At 45.2% G+C, this 20,532-nt stretch overlaps 1 protein-coding gene across 1 annotated transcript in view; it reads right to left on the reverse strand.

Annotated features, from left to right (window-relative positions):
• Window positions 1-1,231: 1,231 nt before the first annotated feature.
• LOC140207987 (uncharacterized) overlaps window positions 1,232-20,532 on the reverse strand; it is a 133,750-nt gene continuing 114,449 nt past the window's right edge. Inside the window, 9 exon segments of the mRNA XM_072276519.1 lie at window positions 1,232-1,408; window positions 1,572-1,739; window positions 1,810-2,064; window positions 2,220-2,306; window positions 3,744-5,481; window positions 14,090-14,155; window positions 14,255-14,426; window positions 16,907-17,073; window positions 18,145-18,237. Of these exon segments, the coding sequence (XP_072132620.1) occupies window positions 1,321-1,408; window positions 1,572-1,739; window positions 1,810-2,064; window positions 2,220-2,306; window positions 3,744-5,481; window positions 14,090-14,155; window positions 14,255-14,426; window positions 16,907-17,073; window positions 18,145-18,237 (2,834 nt within the window). The 3' untranslated portion in view covers window positions 1,232-1,320.

Here is a 20,532-nt window from a genome sequence, read left to right on the forward strand (position 1 = left end):
GAATGGAAAGGCTTGTCATAGGAGGAGGTTTTGGTGCTTTGGGAAGCTAATCACTGGAATTTAAAAGGATGATTGGGATCTTCAATGAAACCTATCGAATATTGAACGGCTTTGATAGAGTGGATGTAGAGAGGATGTTTCTCATGATATGGAGGTGGATGGAAGAGGTCTGAGACCAGAAAACACAGCCTCCTAATAGAGGGGGCTGAAGGAGGTCAACTTAGAACGATGAGGAGGAATATGTTTACTCAGAACGTGGAGAATATGTGAAATTCTTTGCCACAGATGTCTAAGGAGGACAGGTGATCTGTTATATTTAAGGCAGAGGTTGACAGAATCTTAATTAGTCAGAGCATGAAAGGATATGGTGATAAGACAGGAGATTGTGGTTGAGAGGGAAATCTCTCTTTCCTGATGCAATTTTTGAGGAAATAACAGCAAATACAGACAAAGGAGAGTTAATGGATATTGTTTATTTGGATTTTCAGAAGGCATTTGATAAGGTGCTGCACATAAGGCTGCTGAATAAGATAAATGCTCGTGGTATTACAAGAAAGGTGGAGAGCTTAACAAAGTGTGGTCGCACCCAGAGTAATGCATTTACTCTGGTGGCCCCACTAGAGGAAGGATGTCGAGTCTTTGTAGAGGCTGCTGAAAATATTAACCAGGGTGCTACCTGGATTAGAGAGCATGCGCGACGACTGGAGTTTAGACGAACAGCGACTGTTTTTATTTACTAGAGCGGAGGAGGCTGAGAGTAGATCTGATTGATGTTTCTAAGTTTATGAGCGGCACAGATATACAAGACAGACAGTATCTTTTCTTCAGGGTTGAAATTTCCAGTAGAAGGGGCCATGAATTTAAGATCAGATGGGGATAATTCTAAAGGACATGTGAGGTACAGTTTGTTTTTCAATTTGAAGTTGTGGGTATTTGTCAATTTAACATTATTATTTCGGCCACACTGCGGAATGTACCGTCCTCAGCAAAGTGGGCAAAAGGATTCACTCCCCGGATTACCCCATCCCGGGACTGGTGTCCCATGAGCACTGCCTCCGGGCTCTTACTGCCTGTGTAATTACCCAGGGCATCACTTGGGGGCGCTCTCCGGACTGAACATACATCGGAGGCAGTTCTGCTGATCCGGAGGTGGAATTACGTCTCTGGAACTGACTCTGACGTCACAGTGCGCGCTGCTGGAGACGGGGTCCGTCAGAAACTTTGGGAATTAAATCTGTCACGGTCCATTAAAGGCGCGGGGGAGGGGGTGGGCGGAGAGTCTGTCAAACTGTGGGTGGGGATGTGCACACATTCAGATGTTCACAGTATCAGACTCAGTCCGGATCTGAGTTCCTGCAGAGACTTCAGTTCCTCTTCCCCGGTCCAACTGATCCGATTGTCCCACAGCCTGAAACAGATGGAAGAATGAAGAGGAAATAACAAATTACACAACAGTGTCAGCAACAGAGGACTAGGGTTAATGTTTCAACAACATTCACAGACAAACACAAGCGGAAACCCGGCGGATCCGCTGATATTTTATGACATTGAATATGAACACAATCACTCACCAGATCCGCTCCAGATTCGGGAGGGCCAGTATGAGGCGGCGAAGAGCGGGGACAGATTGGTCTGTGAGCGAGTTTGATCCCAGATCCAGCTCTGCCAGTGATTGGGTTGCACTGAGAGCGGAGACGAGATCATCGACACCAGCATCAGTGAGACCGACCTTGTACAACCTGGAGATGAGAGAGAGTGAGGGTGAAGGACACCGAGAGACAGTGGACGCTATGAATCTCGAATGTTGACCAATAAGACAATTCTGATCACATTAATGTTCAGCGTCAGACACCCAGTGACTGTAAAGACAATCTCCCACAGTCTTACACTTACCACAGTTTCTGCATTTTACACTCTGAGTTCGTCAGAGCCTCAGACACCAGTTTCACCCCTGAATCTCCTAGTTCATTTTCATTCAGGTTCAGCTTCGTCAGTGAAGGGTTTGTGCTGAGAGCGGAGGCAAGATGCTTGGCACCAGAATCTGTGAGACCGACATTGCTCAGCCTGTGGATGAAAGGGAGAGTGTGGGTAAAGGCCACAGAGAGACAGGAGACGGTAGAAATTCCCAGTGTTTATCAGTAATACAATTACTGATCACCTTAATGTTCAGTGTCAGATACCCAGTGACTATAACCGCAATATCCCTTTCTGACACTTACCATAGTGTCTGTATTTTACACTCTCGATTCCTCAGAGCTGCAGACAGCAGTTTCACTCCTGAATCTCCCAGTTTATTCACCCCAAGTCTAAACACAAACAGACAAATTGATGAACAAATTGATTCAGACAGTGGTTCTGAGGGAATTCCTTTCACCCGGTATTTCAGGAAACATTAAACCCTTCAGTAAATCACTGACCAATTCACATGACTGTCAATGTCCCTCACTGCCCAGCTCCGAATGTTAGTAATTTAGCCTGTCGGTGTGACTCTGTAAACTTTCTATATTCTGTCTCAGTCCCCGACGTTTGGAAAAAAAGTCCTGACGAGATGGTAGAAAGCTGCAGCGTTGGAGGGCTGGAAAAAGTCCCACAGGGAGGAAGAGTTGTGGATGAGAACGTGTCCATGGGAGATGGTGGAAGAAAAGCCCGCCAGGGCAAAAGGGATAGGCAGAGTAATCCCACAGGAGGAAGGGAGATGGGGAATAGAGATACCACGGGAAGAAAGGAGAATAGAGAAGAAAGATGCCACAGAAGGAAGGGAGATGGGAAAGAGATATCCCCACAGGACGAGGGGGATGGAGAAGAGGGATTCCATGGGAGGACGGGAAATGGAGAAAAGAAATCCCACAGGAGGAAGGGGGATGTGGAAGACAGATGCCACAGGAGGAAGGGGGATGGAGTGGATAATTACCACAGGAGGAAGGAGAATGGAGAAGAGAGATCCCACAGGAGGAAAAATGTATGCAGAGGATAGATCCCAGAGGAGGAAGTGGGATAGGGAAGCTAGATCCCACAATGAAGGAAGATAGGTAAAGAGCCATCCCACAAGATGAAGAGGATATGGCAAAGACAGATCCCATAGGAGGAAAGGGAATGGGGAAGAGAGATCCCATAGGAGGAAAGGGGGATGAAAAAGAGAGATCCCATAGGAGGAAGGCAGATGGGGAAGCAAGATTCCACAACAGGATGTGATGCAGATGTAGATCGCACGGGGAGGGTTGGTCAGAATTGAACCCCACAATTGGAAGAGGTGATGCCCACATGAGTGTTGGGTATCTGGCAGTGAACAAAGTCACACTGTTGGAGTGATCGTGATAGTCACACGCGGGGAGAAGGGTTGGGAAGGATAATCTCGGGTATTTCTCTCCCTCTCACTGGGACATTTCTCTGATTCTCTCTTGTACTTCATCGGGAAGAGGGTGCGCAGATCCGTCACACCTGCTGCAGTCAGTGTCGGTGTCGATGTCAGTAACAGTGAGAAGGAACATTGTCAATTGACGTGTCACATGCAGCGAGAAACACGGCCATTCATGTGATTTACTACCATTAAACCAACGACCATTGTTCGCTCATCTGAAGTCTCCAACATCTCTATACACGAAACCATAGGGCACTCCCGTTCTTGATTTACTGACCGATCGCCTATTAATTTGTCACAAAAACTCATAATCTGCTTTACCTTTACATTAAAACAAAATAATGAAATACTTTCACAGATCAGACTGAGAAATAAGTGAAGTTACCCCAACTCCTGGCATTTGTGCAGCCCAGGTACCAGCCGCTGGATTCCTTCACACTGAATGTGGCAGCCAACTAGGTCGATATGTTTTATTGTATCACAGAGTCCGATGACATGAGACAGGACCGCACAGTCAATCGGGGTCAGTGTCATTCTACTGAATGAAAGTGTTTCCACAGATTCCAGTGCGGCCTGAGCCAGCCCACAATTCTGAGACTCAAACAGGTAGTGCAGTGTGTTCAGGAGGCTCCTTTTACCAGCTTCACTCCTCGTGTTTCCACTCTGGCGTTTAACCTCTTCCCTCACCCAGTCAATCACCCGGCAGGTTGTTTGACGGGGAAATGGTCCCAGAAACTCCTCCAGGCCCCGAGCTGTCATTGGAGAGGAGAGGCCAGCAACAAAACGGAGACACACCTCAAATCGGCCATCTGTTGTGTTGTGGGCTTCAGTGAGGAATTTCAGGATATCCCCGGGATGCGGATTCAGGAACTGTGCGAGTGCCGCTACAAACTCCTGGATGGTGAGGTGTGGGAATGTGTACACCACACATCGGGGAGAATCCTCTCTCTCCAAAAGCTCCATTAAGAACCCAGACAAGAACTGGGAAGGCTTCAGATTGTAGTTGATTAAATCTCCATTTGTAAATACAATCTTCTTGTCAAACACACCTCTGAAGGCCATCTGACCAACCCTGAGTAACACGTCACGGGGGTTCTCAATCTCACGGCCGTGGTTTTTCAGGATATTGTAAATATAGTAGGAATAGAGTTGGGTTATGGTCTTGGGAACTCGCTGTGGGTCCCTGTCTCTTTTTGCGAAGAAGGGTCCCAGTGCCAAAGCGAGGATCCAGCAGTAGGAGGGATTGTAGCTCATGGTGTACAGGATCTCGTTCTCCTCCACATGTTTGAAAACAGCTTCTGCTACCGTCTTATCTTCAAAATGCCTCATGAAATATCCCTTCCGTTCTTCATCGACAAATCCCAGGATTTCAGCCCAGACATTGATTTCTGCCTTTTCTAATAAATGTAACACAGTGGGTCGGGTGGTCACCAGTACTGAACACCCTGGCAGCAGCTTGTGCTGGATTAAACTGTACACAATATCCGACACTTCACACCACCACTCGGGATCTGGGCACTTGTGCTGAGGTTCTGTATCTCTCCGACTGTCAGCAAAATCAATTTTATGTTTGAATTCATCCAAGCCATCGAATATAAACAGCAATCCCTCTGGGTTTTTCCAAACCTCTCTCAGGAAATTCCCAAAGTAAGGATACTGATCCAAAATCAGTTCCCTCAGGTTTATTCTGCAGTTAATGGAGTTTAAATCCCTGAATTTGAAACTGAAGACAAACTGGAATTGTTGGTATATTTTCCCCATGGCCCAGTCATAAACAATCTTTTGCACCATTGTTGTTTTCCCTATCCCCGGGACTCCAGCCAATGCTGCCGAACTCCCAGATTTGCATTTACTTTGGGAAAAGCTGCTCTGGAACAACTGATCAGTCCGGAGTTTTTCCAGCTCTCTGAGGAGATGTTGTTTTCTCCACTCCTCGTGGTCTCTGCCTCTCGCCAGCAGCTCGTGTTCCACCAGTCTCCGATCACGAATAGTAGAAATAACCGTGATCTCAGCGTATCGATCAACCAGCTGGAAAACATTCACCTTCTCCGTCATCAGGATCGTGTTCACGCTCAGTGTTTCGGTTTGTGCCCGCAGAGTCTCCTTGTGTTTCTGTTGAACATCTTCCATGGGAACAGAGAAAGAGTCAAAATGTTAGACGCCTCAACTCAGAATTTAGTAAACAACAAATAGTGCAGCACAAAGCTCTTGTATCAATTTAATTTATCAGAATATGTTCATACACTAAAGTAAATTTGGTTGTAGTGAATCAGAATTGTGACGAAAAACCAAGTTATCAGAAGATTGATGCTGATGAGAGAGATAAGGGGAACAATGGAGAAACATTCAAAATGCTAATAAGAGAGAAGAGCGAGATTAACGAGAAAGAAAGACATTTCAGATATTGACAGATTGATTGCTTTGAACCTGAACTGTTTGAAGTTTAATGGACAGGCGATACCCCAGCAGGGGGATAAAAAGAACAGGTTCGCTAAGGCACGACACACACCACGAGATCACGAGATAACGAGACCCTGGAAGAGCGGTGTGCCCCCACAAGTTGATTAAAGTTGGAGGTCTGGTTCGAGGGAACTGACCATAGACTGACAGGGTGAAAAGGAACGATCGGCGGGAACCTGGTGTGTGTGCCCGCCCTTGCCTGGGTGCCGGGTTCACTGCGGAAGAACGGTCGTATCCAGAACGGAGGGATCACAGTCGGTGACCACAGAAGACATAAAAGGGTTCGCCCGAAAGCTAACTGCGAAGAACATTAAAGGTCTGTTTGAATCAAAATTTGCATTCTCTCTCTCTCTCCAACAGCACAACAGCGATTACTGCAAACTGTACTAAGCTGAACTGAACTCTGCGTCACTTGAGACTGATCATTTTACCCCTAGACTGCGATAGAACTTAGCTGATTCCTGTTACCCTAGTTCTGTGTACACGTGTGTATTATCATTGCTAACCTGTTTCATTTACATCCTTACGATTAGAGTACTGTGTTACTTATTTCTTTAATAAAACTTTATTAATTTCTGTTAAACCAGACTCCAACTAAGTGGTCCATTTCTGCTGGTTTGGCAACCCAGTTACGGGGTACGTAACAGAATAAAACAAAAGAAACCTACTGCATGTCGATCAGCAACATTGTAGGGGTGGTGGGGGTCAGCTGTCAAGGTCTCGCAAAGCTGACTCAGACAATCAGCGTTTCTAATCAAACATAAATAATTTATTCACCCTACTATACCACGGATGCTGGACAACTCACCGAGATCATCCAGAAGAATGTCCGGGCCTGCAGATCTGCAGTCTCATGTCCACTAAACAGTATACACGGGAAATACTCAGCAGGACAGGGAGAATAAAAACATAGAAACATAGAAAACCTAGAGAACAATACAGACTCTTCAGCCAACAATTCTGTGCCGAACATGTCACTACCTTAGAATTACCTAGGCTTTATCCATAGCCCTCTACTTTTCTCAGCTCCATGTCGCCATCCAGGAGTTTCTCAGAAGACCCTACTGTTTCCGCTTCCACTAACGTCGCCGGCAGCCCATTCCACGCACTCACCACTCTCTGCGAAAGAAAACTTACCCCTGACATCTCCTCTGTACCTACTTCCAAGCACCTTAAAACTATGTGCTCTCGTGCTAGCCATTTCAGCCCTGGGGAAAAGCCTTTGACTATCCACTCGATCAATGCCTCTCATTATCTTGTACACCTCTATCAGGTCACTTCTCATCCTCCGTCGCTCCAAGGAAACAAGTCCGAGCACACTCATACTGTAAGGCATTCTACCCAATCTAGGAAACATCTTTGTAAATCTCCTCTGCACCTTTTCTATGGTTTCCACGTCCTTCCTGTACTGAGGCGACCAGAATTGAGTACAGTACTCCAAGTGGGCTCTTACCACTGTCTTGTATAGCTGTAATATTACATCTTGGTTCTTAAACTCAATCCCACGACTGATGAAGGCCAATGCACCATATGCCTTTTTAACCACAGAGTCAACTTACATTGCAGCTTTGAGTGTCCTATGAACTCGGACCCCAAGATCCCTCTGATCCTCCACACTTCCAAGAATCTTACCATTAATGCTATATTCTGCCATCATATTTGCCCTAACAAAATAAACCATCTCACACTTATCTGGGTTAAACTCTATTTGCCACTTCTCAGCCCAGTTTTGCATCCCATCAATGTCTCGTTGTAATCTCTGACAGCCCTTCACACTATTCACTACACCCTCAAGCTTCGTGTCGTCAGCAGATTTACTAAACCATCCCTCCACTTCCTCATCCAGATCATTTATAAAAATCACGAACAGTAGGGATCCCACAACCGATCCCCAAGGCACACCGCTGCTCTGGAGAAAGGGAGAGAGTGGATGCTACAGATCTATTATTCAAATTGAACTAAAATTTTGAAAAGCAGGATCATTTCCAATCCCGGTAGCATCTGGTAAAACTCTCTTCTCCGAGTTCTCCAGATCCTTCCTGTAATGGACCGACAGAATTGAACCAATTCTCCAAGTGCAAGTCCAAGTGCAGCCAAACCAAAGTTTTATACATCTGTAACCTAAAGCTTCGATAGACTTAGTGCTCCGTACAATGAAGTGAACTATGTGATCATATCTTCTTCATTTACCTGTGTTGTCACACCTAGCGAGCTACGGACATTGACAACAAACTTCCTCTGCACCTCAATGATGTTAGCGTCTGCCAGCTACTTTAAACATCCCCCATACCTTCACACTTTTCTGGATTAAACTCCATCTGCTATTTGCCCACCCGCCTCTGCAACTGATCTATACCCCACTCAACGGCTGTGAAGGCGGATGAAGGCTGCAACAAATCCGCCAGCTCCAATCGTCGTGGTTTCCATGCCATTGGAATCAGTTGGTTGATTTGTGAAGTATTGTGTGCTTCTTGGAGTGCAACATCAAGTATTCGTTAAACAAATACACGCACAGGCGTCTTCGCTCTGGGGGCCACTTCTTCAGAATGAAGACCATCATCCTCGACCTCGAGGGATAGCCACGACGATACCCCACTGGACTCTTTGAGACATTTCTTCCCTCTCCATTACTCATTGTCTCACCTCAGCTTCAGAAAGCATATATTTCATTTGCAGACTAAATTCACAACATTTCCCGTCACCGTCACGGGACGGTGACAAACTATGCTCTAATCCTCTTTGGAACATGCCGGTTCGAAATTCTGATCAGCTGATATATATCGACTCTCACCAGACGGAGATTTGCCCTGTAACAGTTGTTCCTCACCTGACTTCTACCATTTAATCTGCCTTCCCCAATTTAACATCCCCACCCTGTGTATCACCTAAGCTGCAGGCCTCTCTTTATTCATAACCATCTCAGAACTTGAGTTGTGTTCATTGTTCCCGAAACCTCTCCCACTGAAACCCGAGCCCGTCCTGAAATAAGGGATAGCCGATGTCAATGTAGGACCTGGTCTGGATGAGGTGTGGAAAAGTTACTTGCAGTGAAAGTACACCTGAAGAATGTGAAACCTCACGGTATGTCAGGATCCTGACAGGAGTGTGCGGGACCTCAGAGTGTTCCAGAGCCTTGTAAAGTAGTTAAAGGGTTTCACATTGTGTGACGGCTCTTGCAGGAGTGTATGGCATCTCGCAGCGTGTAGGTAGACGGCAAGAGGCTTGTGGAGTCTCGCAGCGTGTCAGCCCCTGCCAGGGGCGTGTGGTGTCTAGCGGTGTGTCAGTACCCTGCCAGAGATGTGCAGGGTTTCACAGCGCATTAGGATCCTGCCAGGGGTGTGTGGTGTCTAGCGGTGGGTCAGTACCCTGCCAGAGATGTGCAGGGTTTCACAGCGCATTAGGATCCTGCCAGGGGTCTGTGGTGTCTAGCGGTGTGTCAGTACCCTGCCAGAGATGTGCAGGGTTTCACAGCGCATTAGGATCCTGCCAGGGGTCTGTGGTGTCTAGCAGTGTGTCAGTACCCTGCCAGAGATGTGCAGGGTTTCACAGCGCATTAGGATCCTGCCAGGGGTGTGTGGTGTCTAGCGGTGTGTCAGTACCCTGCCAGAGATGTGCAGGGTTTCACAGCGCATTAGGATCCTGCCAGGGGTGTGTGGTGTCTAGCGGTGTGTCAGTACCCTGCCAGAGATGTGCAGGGTTTCACAGCGCATCAGGATCCTGCCAGGGGTCTGTGGTGTCTAGCGGTGTGTCAGTACCCTGCTAGAGATGTGCAGGGTTTCACAGCGCATTAGGATCCTGCCAGGGGTCTGTGGTGTCTAGCAGTGTGTCAGTACCCTGCCAGAGATGTGCAGGGTTTCACAGCGCATTAGGATCCTGCCAGGGGTGTGTGGTGCCTAGCGGTGTGTCAGTACCCTGCCAGAGATGTGCAGGGTTTCACAGCGCATTAGGATCCTGCCAGGGGTGTGTGGGGTTTCCAAATAACAGGTATACTCTACATAGACGTTTATTGTGTAACGGATCTTGAAAATGACATTTTAGTCTTCACCATGTATCCGGGGCCAGCAAATACCGTTTATATCATCTTCTTAGAGAGTTGAGAGTTCTGAGGAAAACACCGGTGATCTGGCGCTAAACGATGCAGGCATGTTTTCTCAGTAGCCATTCACTCAACGTATTCGAGTGAGACAGGGAACGTAGGAAAGCATGGATTGTATAAACAGTTACATTAGAGAATGGCAAACTAGTAGAGAAGTTGTTCTTCAAAGATCCAGGGGAGTATCTATTGCATGTTCAGAAGTGGTTACCTAGAGTGCCAGGATTTAGGTGTTTCAGAAAGAACAGGGAGGAATACAAAAGGGGTGGGCGTGGCACTGCTGATCAGAGATAATGTCACGGTTGCAGGAAAGGAGGAAGTTATGGAGGGATTGCCTACTGAGTCTCTGTGGGTGGAAGTTATAAACAGGAAGAGGTCAATAACTCTACTGGGCGTTTTTTTATCGACCACCCAATAGTAACATGGACATCGAGCAGCAGATGGGGAGACAGATTCTGTAAAGATGCAAGAATAACCGGGTTGGCGTGGCGGGAGGTTTTAATTTCCAAAATATTGATTGCAATCACCCTAGAGCAAGGGCTTCAGATGAGGTGGAGTTTGCTAGGTGTATTCAGGAAGGTTTCCCGATATAATATGTAGATAAGCCTACAAGAGGAGAAGCTGTACTTGATCTGGTATTGGGAAATGAACCTGGTCAAGTGTCAGATCTCTCAGTGGAATAGCATTTTGGAGATAGTTATCACAATTCTGTCTCCTTTACCATAGCATTAGAGCGGGGTAGGAACAGATAAGTTAGGAGTGAGGAGAAATATGAAGTAATTGGGCAGGAACTTGGAATCATAAATTGGGAACAGATGTTCTCAGGGAAATGTATGGCAGAAATGTGGCAAACGTTCAGGGGATATTTGCGTGGCATTCTGCATAGGTGCGTAGGGTACAGGAACCGTGGTGTGCAAAAGCTGTTGAAAATCTCGTCAAGAAGAAAAGAAAAGCTTACGAAAGGTTCAAAAATCTAGGCAATGCTAGAGACCTAGAAGATTATAAGGCTAGCAGGAAGGCGCTTAAGGATGAAATTAGGAGAGCCAGAAGGGACCATGAGAAGGCCTTGGCGGGAAAGATTAAGGAAACCACCCAAGGCATTCTACAAGTATGTGAACAGCAAGATGATAAGAGAGAATAGGACCAATCAAGTGTGACAGTGGAAAACTGAGTATGGAACCGGAATAGATAGCAGAGGTTCCTAGTAAGTACTTTGCTTCAGTATTCACTACGGAAAAGGATCTTGGCGAGCATACAGACATGAAGAAAGAGGACGTGCTGGAGCTTTTGGAAAAGTCTCCGGGACCAGACGAGATGCACCCCAGGTTACTACGGGAGGCGACGGAGCAGATTGATGAGTCTCTGGCAACTATCAACGCATCATCAATCGGGACAGGAGAGGTTCCAGTGGGTTGTAGGTTTGTAGATGTTGTTCCCTTATTCAAGAAAGGTAGTAGAGATTGCACCGGAAATTATAGACCAGTGAATCTTACTTCAGGAATTGGTAGACCGATGGAAAAGACACTGAGAGGCAGGATTTATGAACATTCGGAGAGGCATAATATGATTAGGAATAGTGAGCATTGTTTTATCAAAGGCATGTCGTGCCTTACGAGCCTGATTGATTTTTTTTGAGGATGTGACTAAACACATTGATGAGGTAGAGCAGTAGATGTACAGTATAATGGATTTTAGCAAGGCATTTGGCATGGTACCCGATGCAAGGCTTATTGAGAAAGTACGAAGTCATACGATCCAAGGGGACATTGCTTTGTGGATGTAGAACTGGCTTGCCCACAGAAGGCAAAGTGTGGTTGTAGGTGGTTCATATTCTGCATGGAGGTCGATGACTCAGGGATCTGTTCCGGGTCCCTTTCACTTCGTGATTTTTATCATTGACCTGGATGAGGAAGTGGAGTAATGGATTAATACATTTGCTGATGACACAAAGCTTGAGAGAGTTGTGGATAGTGTGGAGGGCTGTCAGAGGTTACAGCGGGACATCGATAGGATGCAAAATTGGGCAGAGAGGTGGCAGATGGAGTTTAACCCAGATAAGCGTGAGGTGGATTATATTGGTAGGTCAAATATGATGGCAAAATATAATATCAATGGTAAGACTTTTGGCAGTGTGGAGGATCGGAGTGATCATGGGGTCCGAGTCCATAGTACACTCAAAGCTGCTGCGCAGGTTGACCCTGTAATTAAGAAGGTATACGGTGCATTGGCCTTCATCAACCGTGGGACTGAGTTTAAGAATCGAGATGTAATGTTACGGCTACATAGGACTCTGGTCAGACCCCACCTGGAATACTGTGCTCAGTTCTGGTCATCTCAGTACAGGAAGAATATGGAAAATATAGAAAGGGTGCAGAGGGGATTTACAAGGATGTTGCCTGGATTAGGGAGCATGCATTTTGAGAAGAGGTTGAGTGAACTCGGCTTTTTCTCTCTGGAGGATGAGAAGTGACCTGACAGAGCTGTACAAAATAATGAGAGGCACTGATCGTGTGGATAGTCAGAGGCTTTTTCCCAGGGCTGAAATGGCTAGCATGAGAGGACATAGTTTTAAGGTGCTTGGAAGTAGGTAAAAAGGAGATGTCAGGGGTAAGTTTTTTACGCAGAGAGTGGTCAGTGTTTGGAATGGTCTGCCGGTGGTGGGAATGGGTACGATAGCGTCTTTTAAGAGACTCCTGGATAGGTACATAGAGCTTCGAAAAATAGAGGGCTATGCGTAAACATAGGTAATTTCTGAAGTAACTGACATTACTCAATGTTAGGCGCAGCATTGAGGGCCGATGGGCCTGCGTTGTGTTGTAGGTTTTCTACATATCTATATTTCTAAGTCAGTGTGAGAATTCTACAGCTGTATCTGTTCCCTTGGCAAGCAGCATGAAGAACATTGAAGAATAATTTTGCAGGCAATTTATAGAGATATACTAAGTCAGTGGTGCAAGGAAACTGAGGGGTTTTGGTGGCAGAATATGGACCGAAACAATAATTACGGAAGTGACAGAGACTGAGAGGTCTTTCTAAAGTTCCTAATTAGCCTATCTCAGGTCCTATAAGAACAATAACATATTTGGAATTTGTTCTTGGAAATGAGAGACGCTGAACCAGGACACTGGCAGGGATTCCTCATGTTTCTGATGAAGACTTTCGAATACTGAGATACAACATTGGCTACTGTAAGATTAATAACTGTTGCAATATCTGTCTTTCCTTCGCCCTCTCCTCTGTTAGATGTGCAGTTGGATGATACAACACTGTCTGTGAATATGAAGCTTTTCGGACTCTGAGCACTTGCACTGCCCAGGGCTCCATTTTCACAGGCACAATGTGCTTATGGATGAAGTGAGCTTCTCATCAGTCTGGAGCATGTAATTTATCTCAACATTTTTTTTATCGATTTCTTCAGTTCTTCTCAGTTTCCTCGCCGCATTAACACAACACTGGGTTTCTCTGACCTAATTGACAGCTCTTACCCGTCCACAGTTTCCATCACACACCACAGGCAGACATGAATTTCAGTTCTGTAGATTTTTCAACCCTCACTGCTCCCCCACCCTCCCCTCACCTCCACTGTCTCCTGATGGACTTCCCACTGTTTGCATTAAGAGAGTGCAGATATAAACAGACTGGGTTACAGTTGCTTTTTTGGGATTGGACAGGTTAGTTGGAATATGACCTGGTTTTCTGTTTAAAGGGAAGCTGTTGCTGGTATTCTGTGACTAGAACTTCAATCGATGTCCAACTCGAAGAACTGATTATCTGCGGGGACTGACGGAGTTTAGAGAAATGAATTAGGATGAGGGATGTTCGGCAGTGGGGAAGGGGGAGAGAGGCAGGTAGGGTGAGGTTTCGACCTTTTGGGGTGTAGAGGTTTCCCAGATTTCCCCTCCACCGGATTGCTCCTTCGTATGCTCTGACCCCGGTGGAAGCAGCTGTAGTTCCAGGCACCAGAGAGGAGTCACCCCTTTCCTCAAGTCCCGACTCTCAGCCTCGTTCCTCATTATGTCCTCTGAAAACTCTTCCTCCAGGAGACGATGTTTCTATGTGCCTTAGTATGTACTGTGTCACAGTGACGACATTTACCTGGTCAAACCCCCGTGACTCATCAACATGACCGTTCTGCGCAAGTGTCAGCGGTTGGTGGAAACAGCATTTTCTTCACCTACCTTTCAGCTCACTGGGGATCTCCCGTAAACCTTGAGCGGGGTCTGATCGCTCGTACGGTGCACAACCTGTTTAATTTTAAACAGTTTGGTGAAATCAGATGTGTTGAATTATAAAGTGTGCATTGTTTGAATCCGAATTGACATTAATCTCTACTATTATCTCACCATATTCCTGTATTTCTTTAAGTATTTTGTCCAACTTTGGGACGCCATTCCGCATTTTCACAAACGATTCCCACATCACCCTCCGGGCGCGGGAGCCTCTCTCAATCACCAGGCTCAAGAGGAGTTTAGAACCATCCACCAACTCTCCCTTATCAGCGAGATCAGAGATTTTCTGTGAGGTGCAGAAATGAACATATTGGGGACTGCCAGATTCACAGAGAATGCGAAGTAAGCGATGTACCCTTTATCAGGATCACACGGCCGGATGCCGATCCTCTCTGGAGATGGGCTGTACATTCAGAGCAGAGAACAGAGAGGGGCATTCACCGTGAACCTGGCCCACCAGTCAATGAGATCCTGGCTGGTCTGTGACCACTTTGTTACAATGATTCCAACCCATAAGTAATTCCTCATCAGATTTGACAGTGTCAATAAGAAATCATAAAATATGATTTATCATAAAGCAGATGAACAAAGAAGTCAAGAAGCTTTTTTTATAGCACGTGTTCAGTCTCAGAGAAGTTACAGAAAAGATGATGCGATTAATCTTCTCAGTCTGCCAGTATCCAACATGACGGCGGCTGGCACCCACTGTATTTCCATTTTCTTTTCTGGTGGCGTTTCTTCAGTGATTACATCACAACATCACAACATGGTAGTGTACCACGAAAGACACAGTTTGCAGTTACAAATTATAACACAAGCACCTCCACCCAAAAGAGAACACTGTCGAGCTCCTGTGACACCCACAGGTGATGCCCAGGTTTTCACTGAAATCCTACGGTCACGCTCTGCGATCGTCCTAAACCGAAATACTGTATCATATTTCTATTTAATGTCCATTATGTTAAGCCTATACAACAGTTACCCGCTTCCCTCGCTGTGAAAATGAGCAATCACCCACCAGTCCGGGGGATATTTTCACCCCTTTTCTGTCATTGGTGCAGATTTATAATTTTGTGATTGTACAGGGCATGCAAAATTTGGGCACCCCTGGTCAAAATTTCTGTTACTGTGAATCGTTAAGTGAGTAGAAAATGAACTGATCTCCAAAAGACATGAAGTTAAAGATGAAACATTCTTTTCAACATTTTAAACAAGATTAGTGTATTATTTTTGTTTTGTACAATTTTAGAGTGAAAAAAAAGGAAAAGAGCACTATGTAAAAGTTTGGGCACCCCAAGAGATTTGAGCTCTCAGATAACTTTTACTAAGGTCTCAGACCTTAATTAGCTTGTTAGAGCTATGGATTGTTCACAATCATCGTTAGGAAAGACCAGGTGATGCAAATTTCAGAGCTTTATAAATACCCGGAATCCTCAAACCTTGTCCCAACAATCAGCAGCCATGGGCTCCTCTAAGCAGCTGCCTAGCGCTCTGAAAATTAAAATAAATGATGCCCACAAAGCAGGAGAAGACTATAAGAAGATAGCAAAGCGTTTTCAGGTAGCCGTTTCCTCAGTTCATGAGGTAATTAAGAAATGGCAGTTAACAGGAACGGTGGAGGTCAAGTTGAGGTCTGGAAGACGAAGAAAGCTTTCAAGAGAACTGATCGTAGGATTGCTAGAAAGACAAATCAAAACCCCGTTTGACTGGAAAAGACCTTGAGGAAAGTTTTGCAGACTCTGGAGTGGTGGTGTACTGTTCTACTGTGCAGCGACACCTGCACAAATATGACCTTCATGGAAGAGTCATCAGAAGAAAACCTTTTCTGCGTCCACAAAATTCAGCGTCAGAAGTTTGCAAAGGAACACTTAAACAAGCCTAGTGCATTTTGGAAACATGAAGTTGAAATAGAACTTTTTGGCCGCAATGAGCAAAGGTATGTTTGGAGAAAAAAGGGTGCAGAATTTCATGAAAAGTACACCTCTCCAACTGTTAAGCATGGGGGTGGATCGATCATGCTTTGGGCTTGTGTTGCAGCCAGTGGCACGGGGAACGTTTCACTGGTAGAGGGAAGAATGAATTTGATTAAATGCCAGCAAATTTCTGGAAGCAAACATCACACCGTCTGTCTTCTACAACAGGATAATGATCCTAGACACACCTCAAAAATACAAAATGGACTACCTCAAGAGGTGCAAGCTGAAGGTTTTGCCATGGCCCTCTCAGTCCCCCGACCTAAATGTCATCGAAAATCTGTCGATAGACCTCAGAAGAGCAGTGCACGCAAGACGGACCAAGAATCTCAGAAAACTAGAAGCCTTTTGCAAGGACGAATGGGCGAAAATCCTCCAAACAAGAATTCAAAGACCCTTAGCTGGCTACAGAAAGCGTTTATATTATGTGATATTTGCCAAAAGGGGTATTACTGAGTACTGACCATACAGGGTGCCCAAACTTTTGCTTCGGGCCCTTTTCCTTTTTTGTCATTTTAAAACTGTAAAAGATGGAAATTTAAAAAAAAAACACAAAATATTAAAGAAATGTGTCATCTATAACTTTATGCCTTTTGGAAATCAGGTCATCTTTTACTCGCTTAACTATTCACAGTAACAGAAATTTTGACCAAGGGTGCCCAAACTTTTGCATGCCACTGTATATTCAGTATTTATTTCCCAGTTGTTCATTTATCTGCTTTAATATCCGATGAGTCAGATTTTGGACACCTATGATGTGTGAACATTCAAACCCATTCTCTCGCTCACTTACCCGATGTTCCTCTTCACTGAACTGATTCTCGAACGTTAACGCCAGGCTCATTCCGTGCACCACTCCTTCCATCGCCTGCTCCAGCCTGTCCCGGTAGAAGTCAATCAACTGCAGAAGCTTGAAATCGTTCCAGTTTGCCAGGAGCTCGGTGATTACTGAGCTCGGACCTGTGGAGCGAAGTGAAGGAAACTAAAGAAATTATCGAACCTTTATTGCTCAACATCTTTCTATCTAGAACCTAAGGTCGGTGCACCATGTCACCAAACACAATCAGAAATAGACACACACAGGTGTTACCATTTTGAAGCACAAATCATGGAAGGACTTACACAGCGAAAGACATGGCACTGAGAGATATAGATCCAACTCCAAGGAATTTAATTAATTGATAGTGGCGTCACGTGGAGACAGGGTATTAAAGAGAGTCCTGGAACATTTAATTTTGTTAACCTAGCTACTGAGTAGAGAAATTGGAGCTGTATGAGTCGTTCGTGAGGTCTTGTTTGGAGTATTGCGTGCAGTTGCACCTTAGATCGACTTCAGTATATTTCAATTCTCATTAATCCCACCTGCATTTACCTACTTCTTGAGCTGAATGGTTTGAGGTGGTTAACATTACACAGGTCTGTGAAAGTAGAAGTTAAAACGAAGATTAGGAACAGTATTTTGCTTAGCCTGACATCAGTGATGTGAACAATTCTCGGCCATTGTAGAAGCTGTATCAGGAGAAAATTCAAAAGGCCTAACAAATTCAACAACACTTTGTGAAACAGAAATCACACTGGCTGAACCCCTTGCAATACTTTTGAGGATGCAACTAGCAGAATATATAAGGAGAGACCAGCGAATGTAGAATATTAGGATTTTCAGTAAAATCACGCATTACAGATTATCAGGCAAGCGTAAAGCACGAGGGGTTGCGGATAAAGTAATGATACGGACACGAACGTGTTGATCGAATTACATAGATTAGGCATAAAGTGATTGTTTTCCGAATGGCAATGAGTGAGGAGTGGTACCACCGGAATCAATGCCAGGACCCGAGATATTCAGAAAGGCTATTTCCACGAGGGAAATAAATGAAACATCTCCATGTTTCTGAATGACCTAAATCTGGATGGAAGGCGAGAATCGAAGAGACAGGCTGCCGACAGATTTAAATTTGTCCAGGAAGTTGAGAAATACCTGGCAGATACAGTACGAATAACAAATATACGACTGGCCACTTTGCTGCGTACCCGGGTGTTTTTCTGATGTTGACGCCACTGAGTCTCGTCCCTCGCCGGCTCCATCAGCCATTGTGAAGACGGGTGTTAACAGATTCTGGTTCTCTGCAAGAAACAAAATCAAGAGTAGGGTCAAGTATTAATTTAGGTATAAAGGAGGAAGCTGATATGCGTACCGAACAACATACTGCCAAAAACATAGTCCTTTCCAATGAAATCATGATATGGCTTGATCCTTCTGCACACACCCAGACAACTTCTGGAAGATACTTTATGGCCGGATTACTGGATGAGATGCCCGTGCTTTTCCAGGCAATCCCGTGACATGAGCAAGAGTGAGATGTCACACCGGCTTGTCAAGTCAACAGAACGTCAATGCAGGTTGGAGGTCCTGAGCAGGAAACACATACAGCTTGTGCCCTCCGGCCACTAGTGGCGCTATGGTGATCAAAGGACACCTGGTACAGCAGCGAGTGCTCAAACACTTCTGCTGACCTTGGCACATCTATTCCTCACTTCGCCAAATTGTACACATTTCTCCATCACACCTGATTCTCAGAGTCTCCTTCCATTTTTTTTTAAATTACGAAGTATTGACGTCACTGGCAAGACTACATATCTTGTTTGAGGCAATGTGGAAAGCCAGTCCCGCGTACAGCATCACGACGTCTTGCCTTAAACCACTATATTTTCACCGGCAGGTCTTCAGCGCCTAAATTTCTGTCAGGATTTATTGGAGCATATCATCTGGTTACCACTGGATCGTTACATCCAATACAGCAAGTTTTACAAAAAATCTTCAAAATAATTTTAAATGCTGGAATTATTCAACAAGACAGACGGTGTAATACTTTTTTTCAGGTCGAGGGACCATAATCAGAATTGAGCCTGTCCACAGCCGTTCCCCAATCTACTGAACACTTCCAGTATACTCTGTTTACGTTTCACATTTCCCTCACTGAAGATTTATTTTAATTATTTAATGGATAAGAATTTCCTCAATTGACTGTAAAAAAAATCCTGCAAAATTAAGCAAGACTATTGGAATACCATTCGATTTCCCTAATGCGACAATCTTCAATGTTTTATTAGATAGAGTACGAAACTAACAGCATGGAGCATAACCTCGATACGTCCCTTATCTCGCTTCATTGGGTCTGCACCCGAGATGACACTTTGACTGCCGAGTGGCAGTCACCGGACCTTGATAAAATCACTGACCTGGGGATCGGGACTACATGCGGTCTGGGGATAGGGGCGCCGTGCGGACTCGTTGCGGTGGTGTTGGTGTTGTGTGAATAACTCTCCTTGCAGCTCGCAGACAATGAAGGGAGACTCTCATCATAGACAACCGAACAGAGAAATAATACATCTAAGGCCACGTGATTTCTTAGTTATCCGGACAACAATTCGGCAATATCTGAAGTTTATTGAACAGTTGCGTGCAACTGTGAAGTGACTGTATTTCATAGGAATACCTTCACCGAAAGTTAGAGAGCAGCACACACAAACTTCTGGAAGATTTGAGCGGATAAGGCAGCTTCTATGGAGAGGAATATTACGGTCGACGTTTCAGATCCGAGACGTTTCATTTGGACGTCGATTTCCTATTCATCTCCCGAGATGCTGCTTGACCTGCTCAGTTTTGTGTGTGTTGCTCTTGATTTCCAACATTCTCAAATTTCTTGTTTTGTGACTGAAATATATATTTCTCAGTAACCTACCTTGTACTGGGTCTCCCGATTCGGATCTCTTTGAGTCCGTTATTGTTTTTGTGGGTAAATGTACACTCCGGAGTAAATATTACTTCCACTTGATAATCATAAACAAAAAGATTGGTTTGTCAGTCGACACGCTTCTCCACAACTCCCCCCCCCCCCGCCCCCGCTCTCCCAGCATTTACTGTATTCGGTTTTGACCGGATTAATGAGCTCAGATTAATTCACCGGGACGTCAGCAACACACCGGACATTCAAGAGTGTCAGGGAAGTGAGGTTCGTGCAGCGAAATTTACGACTGAGACGGTACTCAGGAGGCTTAATGGTCTGCGAGTGGATAAATCTCCTGGACCTGATGGAATGCACCCACGGGTTCTGAAGAAAGTAGCTCCAGCGATTGCGGTGGCGTTAACGATGATCTGTCAAGAATCGATAGATTCTGGCATTGTACCGGATGACTGGAAAATTGCAAATGCTACTCCGCTACTTAACAAGGGTGGGAGGCAGCAGAAAGGAAACTGTAGACCTGTTAGCCTGATATCAGTGGTTGGGAAGTTGTTAGAATCGATTGTTAGGGATGAGATTTGGAGGCACATGACAAGACAGGCATGGTTTCCAGCATGGTTACCAGCATGGTTACCTGAAAGGAAGATCCTGCCTGACAAGCCCACTGCAATTCTTT

The sequence above is a fragment of the Mobula birostris genome, chromosome 13 (genome assembly GCF_030028105.1).
Source record: "Mobula birostris isolate sMobBir1 chromosome 13, sMobBir1.hap1, whole genome shotgun sequence".
Classification (NCBI taxonomy): domain Eukaryota; kingdom Metazoa; phylum Chordata; class Chondrichthyes; order Myliobatiformes; family Myliobatidae; genus Mobula; species Mobula birostris.